Consider the following 22,878-nt stretch of genomic DNA (forward strand, 5'->3'; position numbering starts at 1 on the left):
AGCGTCATAAATCCTACCCAAGGAGAATCTATTAATTCACCCCTCTCTCCTTCATGATAATTCAGTTTCATGCTGGTTCACGCTTCTTCACTCTCCCCCACCTCTCCACTTACATCCAATATTCCATAACTCCTCACAATTTAGAGTATTAAACCCACCCACTCTGGCACAAGCAATTGTAAAGGAGGTGAGGGCAATTTCATGAGGCATAAATTCTCATTAACTGTACGGCACTGTAACACTTTAAATGAATAGGGGGTTTCTTTCGCCACCTCTATGTGCAGAACATCTCTCATTATAAGTATGTGAACATCCTGAAGGAGAAAGAACAGCAGAGGAAGGGAGAGGGACTCATGGTTCAATATTGAGCATGTATTGTATATTAATCAGACAGTTAGCTGAACCAGACTTGCATTAAATCATCTGTATCAATGGAGTTGGAACATTGTCAATTAGATCATAACACCCTACGTTCATTAAAATCCTGTGTGTCAATCGAATTAACATAATAAAACAATCTGTCAGTTTAAGCTAGAGATACAGTGCCTTCGGAAAGTATTCATACCCCTTTACTTTTTCCCCATTTTGTTACGTTACAGACTTATTCTAAAATTGATTTAATAAATTTTTCCCTCATCTATCTACACACAATACCCCATAATGACAAAGCGAAAACATTTTTAAAGAAATTTTTGCAAATGTATTAAAAATAAAAAACAGAAATACCTTATTTACATAAGTATTCAGAGTGTTGTCACTATGATTTATTATTATTATCAATATTTTTGCTTTTATATTTAGCTCAGTATCTCACTTGCTCTCTCTCTCTTCTTTCTTTCTTTCTTTCTTTATTTTCAGTCACTCGGAAGGACAGTATGGCAAAGAACGTTGTGGCATCTTTCATGCCCAAATTATTTCAAAATGTCTGAAATGGATTGTGTAGCTCATTAAAGTTACTTGGCCATGGCTAGTGCTGACAACAGCTATTGAATACGCTTGCGTATTAGATAACAGGTGGAACTGTGGATTAGGCTATGATGCATTTTCAGTGACACCTGAGCCCGGTTGTATCCCCTCTACAATTGTAACCTTGTTTTTCAACGGCTTTTTACAAACTATACCATCTGCTGTCTCCTCTGGCCATGGTTCTTGTGATGGATCATTCAGCCCAACCCCCACTGTTGAGGGACTGCACATTGCAAAGGAATGATCGGGGCCAGCCCTAGCCTTTTGGGGGGCCTAAGCAAATTTTTGTTGGGGGCCCCCCCATCTCGCGGGCAAAACATTTGAGTGTCCCTCCTCTTGAAAAATGAGGTTTTTTTGTTTGTTTTAGAACACATTTCCTGCAAGTCTACACATTTTGCCATGAGGCGTAGATAAAATATTAACATGGCATACTGTAAAACTGATGCATACTGTAAAACTGATTCAGTTTTAAAGCAAAATCCTGCAATCCTACATATTTTGCCATGGGGCGGAGAGAAAAAGGTGCAGTTTTACAGCTATTTTCTTGCAATTCTACACATTTTACAGTATGCCATGTTAATATGATATCTGAGTGAGAGTGACTAACAAAATCAATGGGGGTCCCCTGGACCCAGTCGGTAATTCGACCATGGTTACTACTAGTTTAGATAGCTGGCTAAACTAAATTACCAATCTAAAAAATGTTAGCTGACATAGCCTACACTCTAAAAAGAAAAGGTTCCTCTTCAAAGAACCCCCTTTAATGGATCCTCGAATAACCTTTTGAAGAACCTTTTGGGGTTCATTTTTGAACTTCCCCTCCCCAAACTGAATCACTGCAAACCAACATGCGTTTGACACTTGCGTCTCCTTAGCGCCCGCAGAAAATAGAGCTCCTAGTGTGTTGAGGATATAAGTTTTACTCGGACTAGGTCAAAAGTTAGTTTAACCTTTTGACAGATATATTTCAAATGGAAATGTTGACCTTTGTTTTGACTTGTGTAAGTAGACACATATACTACAAGTCCAACATAAAAATCTAAAATAAAATGGCTAAATTCTAACCAGTGAATATCAACTAGCGGCTAGCCTACATACTTTAAGAGAAAGTGCGGAGGAGGAGGACTTCAAGTTCTCCACAGTTTATAAACAGAGTTTGTATAGCCTAATGACGGGGAAGTCAGAGAGAATACAGACCGTACATGTTTTGTTATTCCTTTGTCTGTAGCCAGTGAACCCGTCTCTCAGGCGCACTAGAGAGGTGAGAGGCTGAGAAAGCAGAGCTGACCTTAGCAGCAGCCAGCTACCCCCTCCCCACAAGGTCACTAGTAAATATGCAGATTCACAGAGCGCTTCAGAGTGATTCAGAAGTCCCTGGGCGCAAAGCTGAACAAGACAGGACAGGTCAAAGCTGTAGAGGCAGCACCATCCTCCTGACAAACACAAACTTTCCTTCAATTAACAGACACTAATATTATTTCCCACTGTTTGTACATCTGCAAATTGTTAGCACCTAAAACATCACTGCATCATTACTGGGACTGTGACAGGAGATAGGCAACTCCATGGGGGTTCCGGTTTAACCATTTACCAGTTAAAGGTTGACTTTCTGAGAGCTGTTTCCATACCAACAGTCTCGTAATTGACAGGCCAACCCAGTTCTGCTCCAGTTGGTAGGCAGGGGGTTGTGGTTGGTGAACATTGACAATAATGTGGAGGACATGCTCTTGACACTGAGTTTGACAGCAACACTGGAAGCCTCAAACATTTTAATTTCATCATCTTAATCCGTTTGTTGTTCCATTGGTTGAACACACCATGCTCATAGAGGGTGATGAAACTTAAAGGATATTGGTTGTCACCATTAGTACACAAACAATGTCATATATTTGCCAAATGCTGTGGTTCACAAAGGCATCATCTACATCAAGCTGTCAAAGGCCTGATACCTGTTATGTTTTTACAAGGCATTTTTTTTCATGACAGCCATATATTGTACCACATGACAAGTGTTCCCTGTGCCGATTTAGCTTATCTAAATTATCTCATTGTCATACAGCATTTACACAAAAATGTTGGGTTTGTGTTACAACTTGACTTATCACTGGCATGGGTGATACTGATAATTACCTCAGGTTAGAATTGCGAGCTCTGGAATTTAACAAAAGGTAAACATTTTCCCATATGGTGACATGCAGATATGCAAGAAAAAAAAGAAGAAACCCGCACACTGCTCTTGCTAGTATCACTGCTCTTTATTAAGCTTTACGTATCAGCATCAAGGCCTTCGTCAGAGCCAGGACAACAACCGTTTGTGGACTACAGGAAAAAGAAGAAGACCGAGCACGCCCCCATTCTCATCGAGGGGGCTGTAGTGGAGCAGGTTGAGAGCTTCAAGTTCCTTGGTGTCCACATCACCAACAAACTAACATGGTCCAAGCACACTAAGACAGTCGTGAAGAGGGCTTGACAAAACCTATTTCCCCTGAGGAGACTTGGCATGGGTCCTCAGATCCTCAAAAGGTTCTACAGCTGCACCATCGAGAGCATCCTGACTGGTTGCATCACTGCCTGGTATGGCAACTGCTCGGCCACTGACTGCAAGGCACTACAGAGGGTAGTGCGTACGGCCCAGTACATCACTGGGGCCAAGCTTCCTGCCATCCAGGACCTCTATACTCTGCTGCTACGGTGTCAGAGGAAGGCCCTAAAAATTGTCAAAGACTCCAGCCCCCCTAGTCATAGACTGTTCTCTCTGCTACCGCACGGCAAGCGGTACTGGAGCGCCAAGTCTAGGTCCAAGAGGCTTCTAAACAGCTTCTACCCCCAAGCCATTAGACTCCTGAACATCTAATCAAATGGCTACCCAGACTATTTGCATTGCCCCCCCCTTTTACTCTGCTGCTACTCTCTGTTTATTATGTGCACTATGTGCACACTGCCCACAAAATGAGGTGGAAACTGAGCTGCACTTCCTAACCTCCTGCCAAATGTATGACCATATTAGAGACACATATTTCCCTCAGATTACAGAGATCCACAAAGAATTCGAAAACGAACCCAATTTTGATAAACTCCCTTAACTACTGGGTGAAATACCACAGTGTGCCATCACAGCAGCAATATTTGTGACCTGTTACCACAAGAAAAGGGCAACCAGTGAAGAACAAACACCATTGTAAATACAACCCATATTTATGTTTATTTATTTTCCCATTTGTACTTTAACTATTTGCACATTGTTACAACACTATATATATACATAATATGACATTTGAAATGTCTTTATTCTTTTGGAACTTCTGAGTGTAATGTTTACTGTTAATATTTATTGTTTATTTCACTTTTGTTTACTATCTACTTCACTTGCTTTGGCAATGTTAACATACATTTCCCATGCCAATAAAGCCCTTAAATTGAATTGAAATTGAGAAAGAGAGTGAGAGAGAGAGAGAGAGAGAGAGATAGAGAGAGTGAGTTGAGAATGAGTTAGTGAGCGAGTGAGTGATTAAGTGTGTATTTGCTATTTAGTGCTGCTCAGTCAATCAAGTGTCTGGAAGATTCAGGGTTTAGGATTCCGCAGGGGCCACTTATTGTCTCCATGACATTGTCCATGTCATGCACATTCATAATCAATTTCTCGTTTGCTTTTTCCCTGTCAAATTACCAGGATATAGCTTTGTTGAATGGACTACACTCCCTGATCTGTAGGTAGGGTGATTGTCTCTTTCCAACCATATGTATCATTGAGCCCTAAACCTTTGGATGTCCAAGCTATACCTAATTGTGGTGAGATTAGGCTCCTCCTGAGGAGCAACTGATGCTGGCTGCACGTCAAATATTTTATCAAGTGCTCTTATGCACGTTTCCTCCAGGTATAAGCGTGCAGAGACAGAGTGAATACCAGAAACGTTGGGTCCAGGAGGCAGTGAATCAATGGAATGTGCTAGTGTGAATCTCCTGGAGCCCATCTGCTGAAATATTACCCCCAAGGAAACCTGACTAGGAAGGAACGCAAACTTAATCAGTAAACATATTAAGTGATAAATATTATTCAAATAAGTAGCTACTAAGACCCATGACTTGCCTTGTGTTATTCCCTGAAGGTCCAGCATACCTCTGATAAGCTTCGATGTCAGGAAACACAATATCAAACTGAATCACTGCAACACACAAAACGAAAACGTTTATCATACTGGTTTTATCCACGCCACGTGATAAAAAAAGTAGGAGAACATGACTTTGCCCCCCTCCTATACTGTAACTCTATCTGGGTTTGAAGTTAAGTGCAGCAGTCATGTGGTCAGACTTTAATGGTCTTAGAAGGATGCTGGATGAAATGTTGTGCAGTTGTTTATGGCCGTCTCCACGGTGCATGGCCTAATCACTGCCACATTTCAGTGGAAATGGCACCCAGTAAAAACACTAAAGAATGCATTAGACAATTTCCTATATGCAATGGAAATGAAATAGTGTATTACTCCTTTATTGATTTTGCAAGAGCACTATCCAAAACCATCTGTTTATTTCAAAACTATCGGTTTATTTCAAGTGATTCACCTATTTATAAAACTGTTATACTCTTTTCCTGCCATTAACGTCCCTTAGATTTGTGCGTCATCTCTTGAAGATCTCATTTTGTGTATTGGGAGTTGAGAGGTGAATTCACCTGACAGAACTATCAACACTAATATCTGCTGAGTTTGCAGCCCCCATACAACGTGCCCCGAGAGGTGGGCCAATGTTTTGACTTGTCCTACATTCTAACAAAAATGTCACACTGCCATATTGGAGAGTCAACATATTTATCTTTGCATGCTTACCTTTCCTCTGGAAACTCCAGGTAACCTTGAGACAGAATGTGTCTCATTTAGAATGTGCCAATGCCAGTGAATTATTGCAGGCCATGGGCAAGAATGCATAAGCTCAAGAAAGGCTCTTAAAACTGGTAACCTATAAATGGGACATGCAAGTTATGTAACACATTTGATACAATATGAATAGACAAAAATAATGGTGTTATTAAAGTGGAAATATGCACTTCAAATAATAACAAAGTGGTCACTGTTTTGGTAAAGAGCTGAGGGATGGGGATGGAGAAATGTAACCACTTTTAAATTCATAGACAGAGCTATGGATGCATGATATCAAATGTATAGTTTGAACCATGTTTTGAGGCTATACTGTGTTTGTTTACAACTACATTGTTTACAAATGGCGTAAAACAAGCTTATATTTTGGGTTCTGATGGGGTGCGACAGTTGAACTAAGCTCATGAGGCATTTATAAGTTAAATTCTTCAAGAATCAATGTTAAAATATTATTCATTTAAAAGTAAAAAAAATGGAGGTACCAATCGCAGATTGCCGTTTTAAATACATTTCAGAGTCGCAGCCGAAGAGATCCTATTAAAGTATTCTAATTCCCAATTCTATGGGTGCAGCACATTAGACGACAGAAAACTACAACTGCTGTACGTTAATCTTTCTGCATGGTCGTAACTTAGTCATTACGACAGTAACAGCAAAATACGATCAAAGATGGCGCTCCACGTTTGTCTCTAGTGGAAATGTTGTTAGAGGAAATACCACTAAAACACGTATAGCCATATGTTTTGCCATAATTTATTTGCTAAAGCAATATATTACGTTCTTATTTTCGCTATTTAGCTACGTGTTATAATTGTATTGTGCAAGCCGCAATGGCGATGCAAGGTGGGACTGCACTTCAGGAGAAGGTCAGTCGGATGTTGAGCAGAAAGCAAAAAAGGCCCGTTCTGAAACCCAACAAGCCGCTTGCTCTGAAAGATGAGGTCGCCAACAGGAAAATGAAGAAAGGGGGTAGGTAAGGTTTTCAAACTAACCTGTGTAATGATGACACATTGTCTATCCATTGGGCACGGGTATAGACTAGACATACATAACTAACACAGGCAACATCCAAGAGACTCCAACTCCTCAGTAAGGAAAGTAGCTATTGGCTGTCCTAAAAGTCGCTAAATGACGTCATCACCTAATTTGCATAATTTGCCATGTGCATGTAATTGTGATGGATGCTGTGGGAGAGAGGAATAATGTGGGAGAGACATAAAGTGAGTAAAAAACACCCTACATTTACATCCCGCCATGAATGTAAGCCAGGGCGGGATCAGCCAGCGGCGGCTTCCCGCATGCGCGATTCATTTGCAGTCTGGACGCGGAGGGGTGAACATCTCCTGCTCTGACTGCTGTGGGGATCTGGATGTGATACCTAGCTTAGAAAGAATGCATTAATGATTAAGCATAAAAGGTTTGTACTGTACTGATATAAATTGTTTAACCTAACAAGCTGTGATTAATGTGAGGAGCTGTTTTAGGGAGTAGGGGGAGATAAGAACTTGTGTCTCACAATACCCGAACACCAGCAGGGAGCGGGAACTATCTCTATCAGAGTATTTTAAGAAGAACTCATAACAATGGCTTAGTTCTCTGAGTGCCCTGCGTGGTATTTCAGTGGACCCGTATATACGAACATCATATTTACCATTGAAGCATTTGCATTAATAAATACTAGACTAACTTGGATACTGCATAATGACCTCTTTTGTCCCAAATACCAGATTTGAATTGACGCAACTTAACAATTGGTGACCACCGACTGTGATCTGGTAGAAGGGACTTCGCTGGGTATTGTCCGGCCCATTGGACATCTCTGTCATTGGACGGTGTGTTTCACAAAGAGTCCGGACTACTAAAAACAGGTAAGCAGACACCTATTGTTATATAACTAAAGTTCTGCACATTGGCTTTATCCAAATTAATTTTGTGAAACACCTGTTTGATGTAAGTGAACTAAATTATGAATTATTATGAGTAAATAAGAAATATTGTCGCTATTGTGATATGCAAATGTATGGTAAATGTGAGTGTTAAAACCATGGTATTATAGAGTATTGTTCACTGGCACGTACCAGAGGGCTAGGTACGGCTAGGATCGGGAATGATACTGAAATCCCCAGGCTAGGACCACCAGGGGTGGGAACTGGAGGTACAGGGAATTATTGGCTTAAAAGTGTTGCGCTATTGACACGTATCAGAAGGCTAGATACGGCTAGGATCATAACGGGCACTTAAATTTTAGTCGACTCCAGGCTAGGATCACAAGTGGTGAGAACTGGAGGCGTAGGGAATTATTGGCTTAAAAGTGTTGCGCTATTGACACGTATCAGAAGGCTAGATACGGCTAGGATCATAATGGGCACTTACATTTTAGTCGACTCCAGGCTAGGATCACCAGTGGTGAGAACTGGAGGCGTAGGGAATAATTGGTTAAAGGTGTTACGCTACTGACACGTATCAGAGGGCTAGATACGGCTAGGATCAAAGCGGCACTTTAAAGTATAGGGTGTCGTATGCATGAGCGTGTGAATGATCCCAGTGTAATAGTGTTTGCAGACAAAATAAAAGAGTGAATGTGGGTTACTAAAATTAATAAACCTGTATACCTTGATAGAAAACTAATTAGGAATTAAAGACGTCTGTGGCTGTCCAAACTGTATAATTTGTGAATAACTATTGGGTTTGTGGTTGCTTAAACCGTATAACCCGTTAATAACAATTGGGAACATAAAGGTAAAGTAATGAATAACTAGTATGACTAAACTGAAACGTTTGAACTGATATAACTGAACTGTAACGTTTGATGTTTGACATAGCATAATACTGGTTTTAAATAATTATGTTGAAGCAATTTGGTTTAGTATTTGATTTAACGTTTGATGTTTAACATAGCATAATACTGGTTTTAAATAATTATGTTGAGGCAATTTGGTTTATTATTTGATTTAACGTTTGATGTTTGACCCTGCAAAATATTGGTTAAATAATTAGACTGAAATAATTTGGTTTATCGTTGAAATATAAATATGCACCGACTTTAACTAATTAGGTGGGAATAATTTGATTAAAATAAATAGACTAACATACTTTAAATAACGGCAGAATATTGGAAACGCTGAAACGAAAAGCAGACAAAGCCTGTTCCGACTGGACACAAGAGGGGAGGGGCTGGAGACAGAGAGAGTGTGGCTTTTGGAGTCAGGAAAGACTGGGAGTTGGGTGCCTCCAGAGCGACTTGCAGGAGCAATTGGGGTTGGGTGCCTTGCTCGAGGGCACATCGGCAGATTTTTCGCCTGGTCGGCTCGGGGATTGGAACCGGCGACCTCTCGGTTGTTGGCGCGGCGCTATTGGTCACTAAGCTGCCTGCCGCCCCATATGAGTTTAAGGTTGTGCTGTTGTTTGATCATGTGATAAGGTTTAATGAGTAATCGGACCATAACTAATGTGGTTATAGAAGTAATGTATAAATAGTGGAGAGCCAATAGGGGGCTCCATTGAACTATTATGTTTTGTTGGGCATTTCGGTGGCATGAGGTGAAGTCTGTGTGTATGAGTGAATTCAACGGCTGGTGTGGGTGGTGACCGGATGCTACTGAGTATTTGGTTTGGTGATGTTAAATGGACGATTTGTAGCGTGTTTTCGGGTTAAATAGAAAAACTAACCTTATTCAATAGGTGAAGGGAGAGAGAGCATTACTTTGTGTTGCTGAATGAGGTGAAAGCTAGTGCAGTTTTCATTTGGTGACGTCACTTGCTCTATGAACTGGAAGTATTTACTTTGAAAGCATCGCGGAATGTGTGGAGTGACTGGCGATGTATGTAGAGGGTCCCTGGTTCGAACACAGGTAGGGACAGTGGGTAAAGCCTTCGCATTGGGGCTATAGACCTAGATTACTATGTGGATTGAGAGATGTGAAAGGTTGAATTAGATAGCTTAAGTAGAAGTATTCTAGAAAGGTCTATGAAAATATGTTACAAGGTCCCCTTGCGCCTTCCCCGTTGTGTAGGAAGGAGCAAGGGGAGGGGTGAGAGTTCAAATGATAGGAATATCATTATCAACGATAGCAAGTATTTGTTTTATTAATTAGGGCCTAATCAGAGAGAACAGTTAAAGAAAATGAATAGCGAACTGAAATGGCGATAGAGCTGTGAAAATTGAGTTGAGAACAAAGGAGAGTAATTTATGGCTCTGGTTAGCGGGAGAAAAAAATTATAATAGAGATAGTCAAGCGAGTTGGGTGGAGCTGTGGGATTTCAAGTGGAGGTCTGAATGCTTGACTGGAAGACAGTGCTTTGATAAATTCTAATTGTTATTACTTTATTCGATGGGTTGCTTGACGCCAGTGGTGTATACAAATAGTTGGTAAATTTTAGAACGATAATTTATTTCCGTTAAGGGGAACAGGGGATGCAAGTGGCATTGGCTGTTGTGCTGGGGGAATAGCGCTAGCCTGTGTGGGTTCTGGATTTGTTAAATAAACAAACTTATATTTTAAACTAAAGTGATGGAATAGGCTACAATTATAACATTATCAGAAAAAGGGCACAATAATAATGTGTAATAGTTATTACAATTATTATTAATAGTTATTACAGTTATTATCATTGATTCAGTAATGATAGAAGGATAGTAGAGGAAAGGCAAGGGATTAAATCTCATTTAGGGAAAGAGGAAGAGTATGAAATATTAGGGAGAAAATACCATTAACTGAGGGTACATTTGATGTAAACCGTGATTGTATTGGCTAAAAACTGAAATATGACATTTACAAGGGGGATAGGAACAATAGAAGGGGAGACATATTTTCCTAGGGGGTTGAACAAATAATTGATAATGGATCTTTTGAGATGAGATCACATGTAGCAGATTTAGGGTAATCAATTAAATAATCATTGTATACTCTAGGAATTTTGAGTGGTTTTATGGATTAGTTATGAGGAGTTAGATTGATACAAACAATTATTGATGGGTTAGGACTGGGGATATCTGTATCATGTTTTGTGTGTACTACCATCTTTAGATTATAACCAGGAGAAAGAGATTAGCTCATCTCATTGGAATGTTGCCCAGGGCTAGGGGGAGCAGTAGTGAAGTTAGGCAGTATTTAGGTCATAAAAGTGAGCTACCAAATCAAGTGAGGCCTGGCTATTTGTGGTTGTTGTTTTTCAAATAGGTTTTTTAAACAAAAAACAACACACCTTGTATGATGTTTATAAAGCCTTGTTGTTTCAATTTGGGGGGGGGGGGGGTTTCAGCAGGTCAAGGGTGATAGGTCTTAGAGGAGCACGCACAGTGAATTTTATGAATTTTATGGAGTTTTTCGGTTTTGGCTGAGTTTGGGGTATGTATGATTTCTTATGAGAATGAATGTCATGAGGACTTCATGAACACTTGGGATAAGTAACATTTATGAAATATTTAGAATAATGGTAATGTTTGGTATCCTATGGGATGGAACAGTTCGTTGAATAATTTAAATGGCCTCTGAACTCTGTTTTAACTTTCTGGTGTTAATTAATCATCCACACTAGTAAATTCTAAAGGCATGAGAGGAGGACTTTAAGATAGTTTATTTTACTAAGTTGAGGGTAATTTATAATACTGTGAAAAGTGTGAAGAAGATTATAATTTGGTAATAATATATATGATTTGAACCATAAAATAACAGAAGAGAGAGTGGAGGGATGGCAATTGGATAATGAATTACCAATATTACCTAAGTGATTGTTTAGGTAGGTGGTAATATTGACACATGGGCAAATCATGTGTCAAAAAGGGGGATGGAAGGATTAAATAATAAATATATACGAAGGAGAGGACAAAATACTTAAAAAAAACAAAAAAACAACAAGAATAGAAATTGAGAGCTGAACATGTATGTGTGAAGATAGTTTATTAACCACACCTGTATGTCAGAGGTTTTGTGCCCCACAGGTGAACTAAAGGAGAAGGTGACCCACTCTATCTAACCAGGAGACTGGTGAGCATCCAGTCCCTAAAGAAGAAAAACTGGAAGCAGGCCTGTTGGGAAGGGCCCTATCAGGTTATATTGGTCACTGCCTTTGCCAGCAGAATAGCTGAGAGATCCACCTGGGTGCATGTCACACACTGCAAAAAGGTAAACCCAGCTACACCTGACGAACAAACACAGAGTTAGGAGAAAGAACCGATCACCACTAGGGCTCGGGGGTTGGCTCCTTAACGAAGATTCCCTTACCCTGTCTGATCATCCCTGTGTGAGTTCGATAGAAGTTAAAGCAATGGGTTGGCCTCTGGCGTCTGACATGTTCTCAGGGTGAGGGTGGGGATTCACAGGTCTCCTGACGGTAGGTAGCTGTCTGATTGTGGGGGCCATATTCCTAACACACTCAAACCCTCCTGATCCGCCAGAAGTAGTAGTTAACCTAACACAAGTTGATAAAATAATACCTGAGCACAGTCTACGAAGGCATAGGAGATAGCTAGACGTAGGGAAAGGGGAAGTACTAGGGACTGTAGGGAAGGACATCACCTTTTGAGGTCTTTGCGGACCAGTTGGGGAGTTGGGGACTACTGGCTGGTAGTATCGTAAAGGATGGTAGATATATATGTATGTCACCATGTACATCCTGGGACTATGTAGTGTCCAAGCCACCTGGGAATGTGGTGATGGAGTCTTGTAGTAACTTGCACTATCTGTATCCCCCGATAACAAAGTCACCCCGACCTAGGTTGCCTTCGTTTGAAGTGTCAGGGGATTCTTATTATTGTTTTTCTAGGACTAATAAGATAGGATACAGGGTAGGGCATCTTAGCTCCTGCTCCCACACAGAGAATGTCACAACTAAAGAGACCATGACTAATCTCTCCTCTTTGTTGCAGCCAGAGGATTTTAGGAACCAAACCCTTGTGTTTTATGTTTTAATAATAAAAGGTTTGTACTGTACTGATATAAATTGTTTAACCTAACAAGCTGTGATTAATGTGAGGAGCTGTTTTAGGGAGTAGGGGGAGATAAGAACTTGTGTCTCACAATACCCGAACACTGCCTCTTTGTGATCTGTGAACCGTCCAAGGACGTGTACTGCAAAAGTGCTGACTTTCTGGATAAGTTGCAAAACAACTAGACACCTGGCAACAGTGGAGCGCCAAGGGGCTGGGACCAGCCTGTGCGCCAACGGATAGGCTGAGTAAGTCTAAACCACGCTCATTCTCTACTCTGATTGGCCAGCAGGGAGCGGGAACTATCTCTGTCAGAGTATTTTAAGAAGAACTCATAACAATGGCTTAGTTCTCTGAGTGCCCTGCGTGGTATTTCAGTGGACCCGTATATACGAACATCATATTTACCATTGAAGCATTTGCATTAATAAATACTAGACTAACTTGGATACTGTATAATGACCTCTTTTGTCCCAAATACCAGATTTGAATTGACGCAACTTAACACTGCAGCTGGGAGGGACTGCTGTGCGAGGACTGGGCCGCCTGTGAGTGCTTTGGGATGGGGGTGGGGCCCATGGCAGCACCTGCTTCTCGTTGAGAAGAGTAAGAACGATACGTGCTTTCACGTCAGAGTCTCCAATAACACCAGAAAAAGTCGCTCGATTTGTCGCTAGGCGCATTTTTGAAAATGTGTCCCTAGAGGGGTCTGAAAACTCACTAAATATAGTAACAAAGTCGCTAAATTGGCAACACTGACACAGACGCCCTGGGATGCATTCAGTTCATTGCACGTTTTGCTACGTTGCGTGACGATATGTACTGAACAACTCGTTTCCCCCAAACGGTGCGCACCGTTCTTAAACAGTCTTGAGGTACATTTGCTCCCGTTTGGTGGCTGTTGAGGGAGATTATTACATTTTTTAGGGGGTAGATCAGCTTTAATATTGCAGATTGTAGCTTCCATCAATGTAATTGTCTGCATCATTTCCAATCCCCCATATATTTTTGTGTAAAAAAGAAACTCAGCAAAAAAAGAAACGTCCCTTTTTCAGGACCCTGTCTTTCAAAGAAAATTAGTAAAAATCCAAATAACTTCACAGATCTTCATTGTAAAGGGTTTAATTAATGGACATGCACCTGTGGAACGGTCCTTAAGACACTAACTGCTTACAGACGGTAGGCAATTAAGGTCACAGTTATGAAAACTTAGGACACTAAAGAGGCCTTTCTACTGACTCTGAAAAACACCAAAAGAAAGAGGCCCAGTGTCCCTGATCATCTGCATGAACGTGCCTTAGGCATGCTGCAAGGAGGCATGAGGACTGCAGATGTGCCCAGGGCAATAAATTGCTATGTCCGTACTGTGAGACGCCTAAGACAGCGCTTCAGGGAGACAGGACGGACAGCTGATCGTCCTCGCAGTGGCAGACCACGTGTAACAGTGGCAGACCTCCCCCCACACTGCTCCCCCCAAAATACATCTACCCTGCCCCCACCCCAATGTACCGATCATACATCCGAACATCACACCTGCGGGACAGGTACAGGATGGCAACAACAACTGCCCGAGTTACACCAGGAACGCACAATCCCTCCATCAGTGCTCAGACTGTCCGCAATAGACTGAGAGAGGCTGGACTGAGGGCTTGTAGGCCTGTTGTAAGGCAGGTCCTCACCAGACATCACCGGCAACAACGTCGCCTATGGGCACAAACCCACTGTCGCTGGACCTGACAGGACTGGCAAAAAGTGCTCTTCACTGATGAGTCGCGGTTTTGTCTCACCAGGGGTGATGGTCGGATTCGCGTTTATCGTCGAAGGAATGAGCGTTACACCGAGGCCTGTACTCTGGAGCGGGATCGATTTGGAGGTGGAGGGTCTGTCATGGTCTGGGGTGGTGTGTCACAGCATCATCGGACTGAGCTTGTTGTCATTACTGTGCATTACAGGGAAGACGTCCTCCTGCCCCACGTGGTACCAGAGCATATGAGCGGAGTGGAGCGGGAGCGAGTGTGGAGCGTGAGCGGACGGATTTTGAACAGAGCGCAGAGCGGCATTTTTAAAAGGACGGAGCGTCGCCCTATGTCCCGCTCCAATTTCGCTCGCTCACACCACGAGTCTGAAGCATGCTCAAGCCTGACCCAGAATCCATCTGTTTAATTTAATTTGTGTCGTCCATTAATTTGTATTTTATAGAGCGAGAGGAGCAGCAGCAGCAACAAGAGAAAAGGGTTGAGGAATTCAAAAGTTTATTCACTGCACGCAAAGGCCCAACCATAACAAGGGAGAGAAAAAGAGAGCTGGATGTAGCATTTTTTGAAATGATTTTCATGGACTATGAACTGCTGAGTAAAGGAGAACGCGAAGGGATGCAACACTTCGCCAGCGCAGCTCAACCGGGCTACACTCCCCCAAGAAACTATGATAAATCAGTACTTTACTTTGTCAAATTTACATCTGAGATGCCCCATTCACATGCTTCAGCTGGCGATCAAAAACGCAGTTAACAAGCACGACAACATTAATAGGCTGTTAGTGAAAGTCGGGCACCTGGTGAAAAGTGTACGCAAGAGCACAGAGGAAACCAACCAACTAGGTGTCCGCCCCACAAATGCCTGCGCCATTCGATGGAGCAGCCATCTGCGGATGATTCAGTCGTTCATCCGGTTGTTCCAAAAAGACCCGTTATGGTAAAACAAACTCAAGTCTAATGTTGCTAACATCACCCTGAATCAAGTACGGCAGCTGACGCACCTTGTCAGTGTGCTGACACCACTAGCAGACCTCACAGACAAAATGCAGAAGGAGCTGGGGAACCTGGGGATGATCCTCCCTGCTGTCACAGAAATCAAATCCCTGCTCACCGATTACACTCATGCTGCACTTCCAATGGGCATCGCTGCTTTTGCAGAAACATTGGCAAACAACGTGTCAATTCACTATGGAATATACTATACTGATTAACATCTCATTTTAGCGTCAGTGTTAGATCCCCGTTTCAAGACAGAATGGATAATCCGAGATGAGTCTGTATGCAACAAATTCGGGGAGATAAAGTAAGGCTGTGGTTTAAGCTAAAAGTGAAATACATGCAGATTTTGTGAGCGGGGGGCGATTTGAGTGGAGCGCGATGCAAACTGCGTTGAGCGCTGAGCGATAATGAGCGGACTGGCCTGATGTGGCTTTGAGCGGGGGGAGCGGAGGGGTGAACAGCTCCGTGAGCGAGGAGCTGAGATTCTCACCGCTCCACTCCGCTCATATGCTCTGCGTGGTACCCTTCCTGCAGGCTCATCCTGACATGACCCTCCAGCATGACAATGCCACCACCAATACTGCTCGTTCTGTGCGTGATTTCCTGCAGGACAGGAATGTCAGTGTTCTGCCATGGCCAGCGAAGAGCCCGGATCTCAATCCCATTGAGCACGTCTGGGACCTGTTGGATCGGAGGGTGAGGGCTAGGGCCATTCCCCCCAGAAATGTCCGGGAACTTGCAGGTGCCTTGGTGGAAGAGTGGGGTAACATCTCACAGCAAGAACTGGCAAATCTGGTGCAGTCCATGACGAGGAAATGCACTGCAGTACTTCATGCAGCTAGTGGCCACACCAGATACTGACTGTTACTTTTGATCTTGTTATGTTCATACAAATATTTACACATGTTAAGTTTGCTGAAAATAAACGCAGTTGACAGTGAGAGGACGTTTCTTTTTTTTGCTGAGTTTATATATACAGGACCAGTCAAAAGTTTGGACACACCTACTTTCTTTCTTTTTTACTATTTTCTACATTGTAGAATAATAGTGAAGACATCAAAACTATGAAATAACACATGGAATCATGTAGTAACCAAAAAAGTGTTAAACAAATCAAAATATATGTTATATTTGAGATTCTTCAAATAGCCACCCTTTGCCTTGATGACAGCTTTGCACACTCTTGGCATTCTCTCAACCAGCTTCACCTGGAATGCTTTTCCAAAAGTCTTGAAGGAGTGGTTGTCCTTCTGGAAGGTTCTCCCATCTCCACAGAGGAACTCTAGAGCTGTAACGTAAAACAATGTGGAAAAAGTCAAGGGGTCTGAATACTTTCCGAAGGCACTGTGTGTATATATATATATACACTGCTCAAAAAAATAAAGGGAACACTTAAACAACACATCCTAGATCTGAATGAATGAAATAATCTTATTAAATACTTTTTTTTTACACAGTTGAATGTGCTGACAGCAAAATCACACAAAAATTATCAATGGAAATCAAATGTATCAACCCATGGAGGTCTGGATTTGGAGTCACCCTCAAAATTAAAGTGGAAAACCACACTACAGGCTGATCCAACTTTGATGTAATGTCCTTAAAACAAGTCAAAATGAGGCTCAGTAATGTGTGTGGCCTCCACGTGCCTGTATGACCTCCCTACAACGCCTGGGCATGCTCCTGATGAGGTGGCGGATGGTCTCCTGAGGGATCTCCTCCCAGACCTGGACTAAAGCATGGAGCGAGACATGATGTCCCAGATGTGCTCAATTGGATTCAGGTCTGGGGAACGGGCGGGCCAGTCCATAGCATCAATGCCTTCCTCTTGCAGGAACTGCTGACACACTCCAGCCACATGAGGTCTAGCATTGTCTTGCATTAGGAGGAACCCAGGGCCAACCGCACCAGCATATGGTCTCACAAGGGGTCTGAGGATCTCATCTCGGTACCTAATGGCAGTCAGGCTACCTCTGGCGAGCACATGGAGGGCAGTGCGGCCCCCCAAAGAAATGCCACCCCACACCATGACTGACCCACCGCCAAACCGGTCATGCTGGAGGACGTTGCAGGCAGCAGAACGTTCTCCACGGCGTCTCCAGACTCTGTCACGTCTGTCACATATGCTCAGTGTGAACCTGCTTTCATCTGTGAAGAGCACAGGGCGCCAGTGGCGAATTTGCCAATCTTGGTGTTCTCGGGCAAATGCCAAACGTCCTGCACGGTGTTGGGCTGTAAGCACAACCCCCATCTGTGGACGTCGGGCCCTCATACCACCCTCATGGAGTCTGTTTCTGACCGTTTGAGCAGACACATGCACATTTGTGGCCTGCTGGAGGTCATTTTGCAGGGCTCTGGCAGTGCTCCTCCTGCTCCTCCTTGCACAAAGGTGGAGGTAGCAGTCCTGCTGCTGGGTTGTTGCCCTCCTGCGGCCTCCTCCACGTCTCCTGATGTACTGGCCTGTCTCCTGGTAGCGCCTCCATGCTCTGGATACTACGCTGACAGACACAGCAAACCTTCTTGCCACAGCTCACAGCTCGCATTGATGTGCCATCCTGGATGAGCTGCACTACCTGAGCCACTTGTGTGGGTTATAGACTCCGTCTCATGCTACCACTAGAGTGAAAGCACCGCCAGCATTCAAAAGTGACCAAAACATCAGCCAGGAAGCATAGGAACTGAGAAGTGGTCTGTGGTCACCACCTGCAAAACCAGTCCTTTATTGGGGGTGTCTTGCTAATTTCCTATAATTTCCACCTGTTGTCTATTCCATTTGCACAACAGCATGTGACATTTATTGTCAATCAGTGTTGCTTCCTAAGTGGACAGTTTGATTTCACAGAAGTGTGATTGACTTGGAGTTACATTGTGTTGTTTAAGTGTTCCCTTTATTTTTTTGAGCAGTGTATATATATATATATACACTCACACACAGTGCATTCGGAAAGTATTCAGACCCCTTGACTTTTTCCACATCGTTTTACGTTACAGCCTTATTCTAAAATTGATTCAATTGTTTTTTTGCGTGATAGTCATTCAGTTCAGTTCAGTTACTTTCCCTTTCTTGGGCCCTCTGGGCCACCATAATCACAACGTTCTTCAACTGGTCGTTCAGTGCAGTAGGCTACCATTTCAGTTGAATTAAACGTTGCACGCTGTTCTGTCTACTGAACGCCCCCAGCTCTCTACGATATGATTGGTCAGCTATGTTGCCTGGTACACCTATTTGTACTGCAGTGCGCACAAGTGATACTCACTTTTGAAATCAATGTAGATCAGCATGCTGAGTTAATATTACCTTATAATTCAGTGTCAACATTGAATCTTTTTGGTGACAATGACAACAACATTGGAAAGTAATTACACTGTTTCCCCACAGAGGCCACTTGCATCACTGAGATGTCCATGGTGATGGCATGCTGGAAGCAGAACAACTTTGTCGACGCCCTCTGTTCCAATGAAATGCAGTCCTTCTACAAGTGTGTTGAGAAAGCCCAGGTACGGTGCTGCTACTCACAGTGTACCGGAAATCCTTGCTCCAGGCTTATTACACACACACCCCTCTCTCCCAACCTAGTTTAGGTCAGCATTGTTATGTTCTTCATTAAACATTTTATTAGGAGACAAGGTAATTAGGCAGCATGGGTAACATAGTTTTCTCTGGCGTTTCCTGGCTTGGGAGGAGTCATAACAAAAATCTTCCCAGGCCCTGTTTCCTTGTAGGTCTTCCTTCCTGCTTTGCTTTTGTTTTCCATTCTTCCATAATTTCCCTTCCTCAGCTGAGGTGACCAGCTACCACATGCTACTGTAGCACTGCATGGATGGATGACAAGTCTTTGGCTAAATTATGCTTTCAGTTTAGTGTCTACAAGAAAGTAATACATTATTTACAAATGTGAATAAATAGCTCAAAGCCATTATGCTTTACATTGAATTAGTATTGAATGAGGCAATAAAAAAAATTAAACCGTTTTTGTCTAAATGTATTTCCTCACAGATTGCAGTGAAAGCCATTTCAGAGAAACACACTATTGGCCAGGGGGGACGCCTTCAACCAAAACAAGCCACTACCCTGCTGAAGAGACACCCCAATTTACACAAGGAAATCTAGTACTACCCACAGCCCTACTACTAAGATGTGTTCATTGACTAAGGTTGTGGGCCAGAGACTCTTTATATATATAAATATATACAGTTGAAGTCGGAGGTTTACATACACTTAGGTTGAAGTCATTAAAACTCGTTTTTCAACCACTCCACAAATTTCTTGTTAACACACTATAGTTTTGGCAAGTCGGTTAGGAAATTACTTTGTGCATGACACAAGTAATTTTTCCAACAATTGTTTACAGACAGATTATTTAATTTATAATTCACTGTATCACAATTCCAGTGGGTCAGAAGTTTACATACACTAATATTGACTGTGTGTCACGCCCTGACTCTGAGGACTTGTATTTGTTGAGTCAGGGTGTGTATTTTCCGTGTTGTGTGTTGCTATGTTTGATTTCTATGTTTTAGATCTAGCATGTGCAGATCTATGTTGGCCGGGGTGGTTCCCAATCAGAGGCAGCTGTAGCTCGTTGTCTCTGATTGGGGACAATACTTTGGCAGCCTTTTGACACCTGTTAGTTGTGGGATCTTGTTCCGTGTAAGGTATGTTGTTTGTATGCTACCTTGGACTTCACGTTTCGTTTGTTGTTTTGTCGTGTGTTTAGCCGTAAATAAATATGAATGCATATCACGCTGCGCCTTGGTCCTTCTCATTCGTAAACGATCGTGACACTGTGCCTTTAAACAGCTTGGAAAATTCCAGAAAAGTATGTCATGGCTTTAGAAGCTTCTGATAGGCTAATTGACATCATTTGAGTCAATTGGAGGTGTACCTGTGGATGTATTTCAAGGCCTACCTTCAAACTCAGTGCCTCTTTGCTTGACATCATGGGAAAATGAAAAGAAATCAGCCAAGACCTCAGGAAAAAAATGTGTAGACCTCCACAAGTCTGGTTCATCCTTGGGAGCAATTTCCAAACGCCTGAAGGTACCACGTTCATCTATACAAACAATAGTACGCAAGTATAAACACCATGGGACCATGCAGACGTCATACCGCTCAGGAAGGAGATGCATTCTGTCTCCTAGAGATGAACGTACTTTGGTGCGAAAAGTGCAAATCAATCCCAGAAAAACAGCAAAGGACCTTGTGAAGATGCTGGGGGAAACAGGTACAAAAGTATCTATATCCACAGTAAAACGAGTCCTATATCAACATAACCTGAAAGGCCGCTCAGCAAGGAAAAGCCACTGCTCCAAAACCGCCATAAAAAAGCCAGACTACGGTTTGCAACTGCACATGGGGACAAAGATCGTACTTTTGGAGAAATGTCCTCTGGTCTGATTAAACAAAAATAGAACTGTTTGGCCATAATGGCCATTGTTATGTTTGGAGGAAAAAGGGGGTTGCTTGCAAGCCGAAGAACAACATCCCAACCGTGAAGCACGGGGATGGCAGCATCATGCTGTGGGGGTGCTTTGCTGCAGGAGGGACTGGTGCACTTCACAAAATAGATGGCATCATGAGGAAGGAAAATTATGTGGATATATTAAAGCAACATCTCAAGACATCAGTCAGGAAGTTAAAGCTTGGTCACAAATGGTTCTTCCAAATGGACAATGACCCCAAGTATACTTCCAAAGTTGTGGCAAAATGGCTTAAGGACAACAAAGTCAAGGTATTGGAATTCTGACATTTCACATTCTTAAAATAAAGTGGTGATCCTAACTGACCTAAGACAGGGAATTTTTACTAGGATTAAATGTCAGGAATTGTGAAAAACAGAGTTTAAATGTATTTGGCTAAGGTGTATGTAAACTTCCGACTTCAACTGTACATACCAGTCAAAATTTGGACACACCTACTCATTCAAGGGTTTTTCTTTATTTTTAATATTTTCCACATTGTAGAATAATAGTGAAGACATCAAAATGAAATACCACATATGGAATCATGTAGTAACCAAAAAAGTGTTAAACAAATCAAAATATATTTTAGATTCTTCAAAGTAGCCACCCTTTGCCTTGATGACAGCTTTGCACACTCTTGGCATTCTCTCAACCAGCTTCACCTGAAATACTTTTCCAACAGTCTTGAAGCAGTTCCTACATATGCTGAGCACTTGTTGGCTGCTTTTCCTTCACTCTGCGGTCCAACTCATCTCAAACCATCTCAATTGGGTTGAGGCCGGGTGATTGTGGAGGCCAGGTCATCTGATGCAGCACTCCATCACTCTCCTTCTTGGTCAAATAGCCCTTACACATTCTGGAGGTGTGTTGGGTCATTGTCCTGTTGAAAATCAAATGATAGTCCCACTAAGCCCAAACCAGATGGGATAGCGTATTGCTGCAGAATGCTGTGGTAGCCATGCTGGTTAAGTATGCCTTGAATTCTAAATAAATCACAGACAGTGTCACCAGCAAAGCACCATCACACCTCCTCCATGCTTCACGGTGGGAACCACACATGCAGAGTTCATCCATTCACCTACTCTGCGTCTCACAAAGACACAGCGGTTGGAAACAGAAATCTCAAATTTGGACTCATCAGACCAAAGGACAGATTTCACCGGTCTAATGTCCATTGCTCGTGTTTTTTGGCCCAAGCTAGTTTCGTCTTCTTATTGGTGTCCTTTAGTAGTGGTTTCTTTACAGCAATTCGACCATGAAGGCCTGATTCACGCAGTCTCCTCTGAACAGTTGATGTTGATATGTGTCTGTTACTTGATCTCTGTGAAGCATTTATTTGGGCTGCAATTTCTGAGGCTGGTAACTCTAATGACCTTATCCTCTGCAGCAGAGGTAACTCTGGGTCTTCCTTTCCTGTGGCGGGCCTCGTGAGAGCCCGTTTCATCATAGCGCTTGATGGTTTTTACGATTGCATTTGAAGAAACATTCAAAGTTATTTTTTAGCACTCTTAACCCTCCCCAATGTCATCTGTTATCATGCTTGCCTCTCGTGGTCAACTAAGGTCTCTTAGATCAAGATGCGATCACCCACAGAAACATCACCAATGTTCCACCGATGCCAGACGTGATTAATCAACAAACTGGGCTGCAGATAGACTTCTAGTGATTGCTAAGTTTAATTGAGTATGCTGTTATAGGTCATCTAAAACGGTACCATTAAAATGGCTTCGGTCACAAAAGATGGTTCCTACGAATATGTAGCTTCACTCACTGTTTGTAATATTTTGAAGGGCATTTTCAGTAGACTTTCAGTTATTGCTATATTATTACATGACTATTATTATTACATATATTATTACATGACTTTTTATGATGCTCTACTAATTTACGTTTCT

The 22,878-nt window shown here is 42.4% G+C and overlaps 2 protein-coding genes across 2 annotated transcripts in view; one reads left to right on the top strand and one right to left on the bottom strand.

The window, feature by feature from the left end:
- Window positions 1–2,187, bottom strand: part of LOC121570267 (rap1 GTPase-GDP dissociation stimulator 1) — a 35,360-nt gene extending 33,173 nt beyond the window's left edge. Inside the window, exon 1 of the mRNA XM_041881745.2 lies at window positions 2,164–2,187. Within this exon, the coding sequence (XP_041737679.1) occupies window positions 2,164–2,170 (7 nt within the window). The 5' untranslated portion in view covers window positions 2,171–2,187. The remainder of the gene's footprint in view (window positions 1–2,163) is intronic.
- A 4,480-nt stretch (window positions 2,188–6,667) lies between these two features.
- LOC121582987 (coiled-coil-helix-coiled-coil-helix domain-containing protein 1-like) lies at window positions 6,668–19,631 on the top strand. Its single transcript, XM_041899190.1, has 3 exons — window positions 6,668–6,806; window positions 18,900–19,018; window positions 19,518–19,631. Exons 1-3 carry the CDS (start codon window positions 6,668–6,670, stop codon window positions 19,629–19,631), a joined length of 372 nt encoding a protein of 123 aa, XP_041755124.1.
- Window positions 19,632–22,878: the final 3,247 nt, after the last annotated feature.

The sequence above is a fragment of the Coregonus clupeaformis genome, chromosome 1 (assembly GCF_020615455.1).
Source record: "Coregonus clupeaformis isolate EN_2021a chromosome 1, ASM2061545v1, whole genome shotgun sequence".
In the NCBI taxonomy this organism is placed as follows: domain Eukaryota; kingdom Metazoa; phylum Chordata; class Actinopteri; order Salmoniformes; family Salmonidae; genus Coregonus; species Coregonus clupeaformis.

What these genes read in the sequence shown, in the direction of transcription:
- LOC121582987 (XM_041899190.1), top strand. Translation starts at nt 6,668, where the DNA reads ATGGCGATGCAAGGTGGGACTGCACTTCAGGAGAAGGTCAGTCGGATG. An exon ending in CAGGAAAATGAAGAAAGGGG is followed by an intron (nt 6,807 to 18,899) that starts GTAGGTAAGGTT and finishes GTTTCCCCACAG; the next exon opens with AGGCCACTTGCATCACTGAG. An exon ending in AGTGTGTTGAGAAAGCCCAG is followed by an intron (nt 19,019 to 19,517) that starts GTACGGTGCTGC and finishes ATTTCCTCACAG; the next exon opens with ATTGCAGTGAAAGCCATTTC.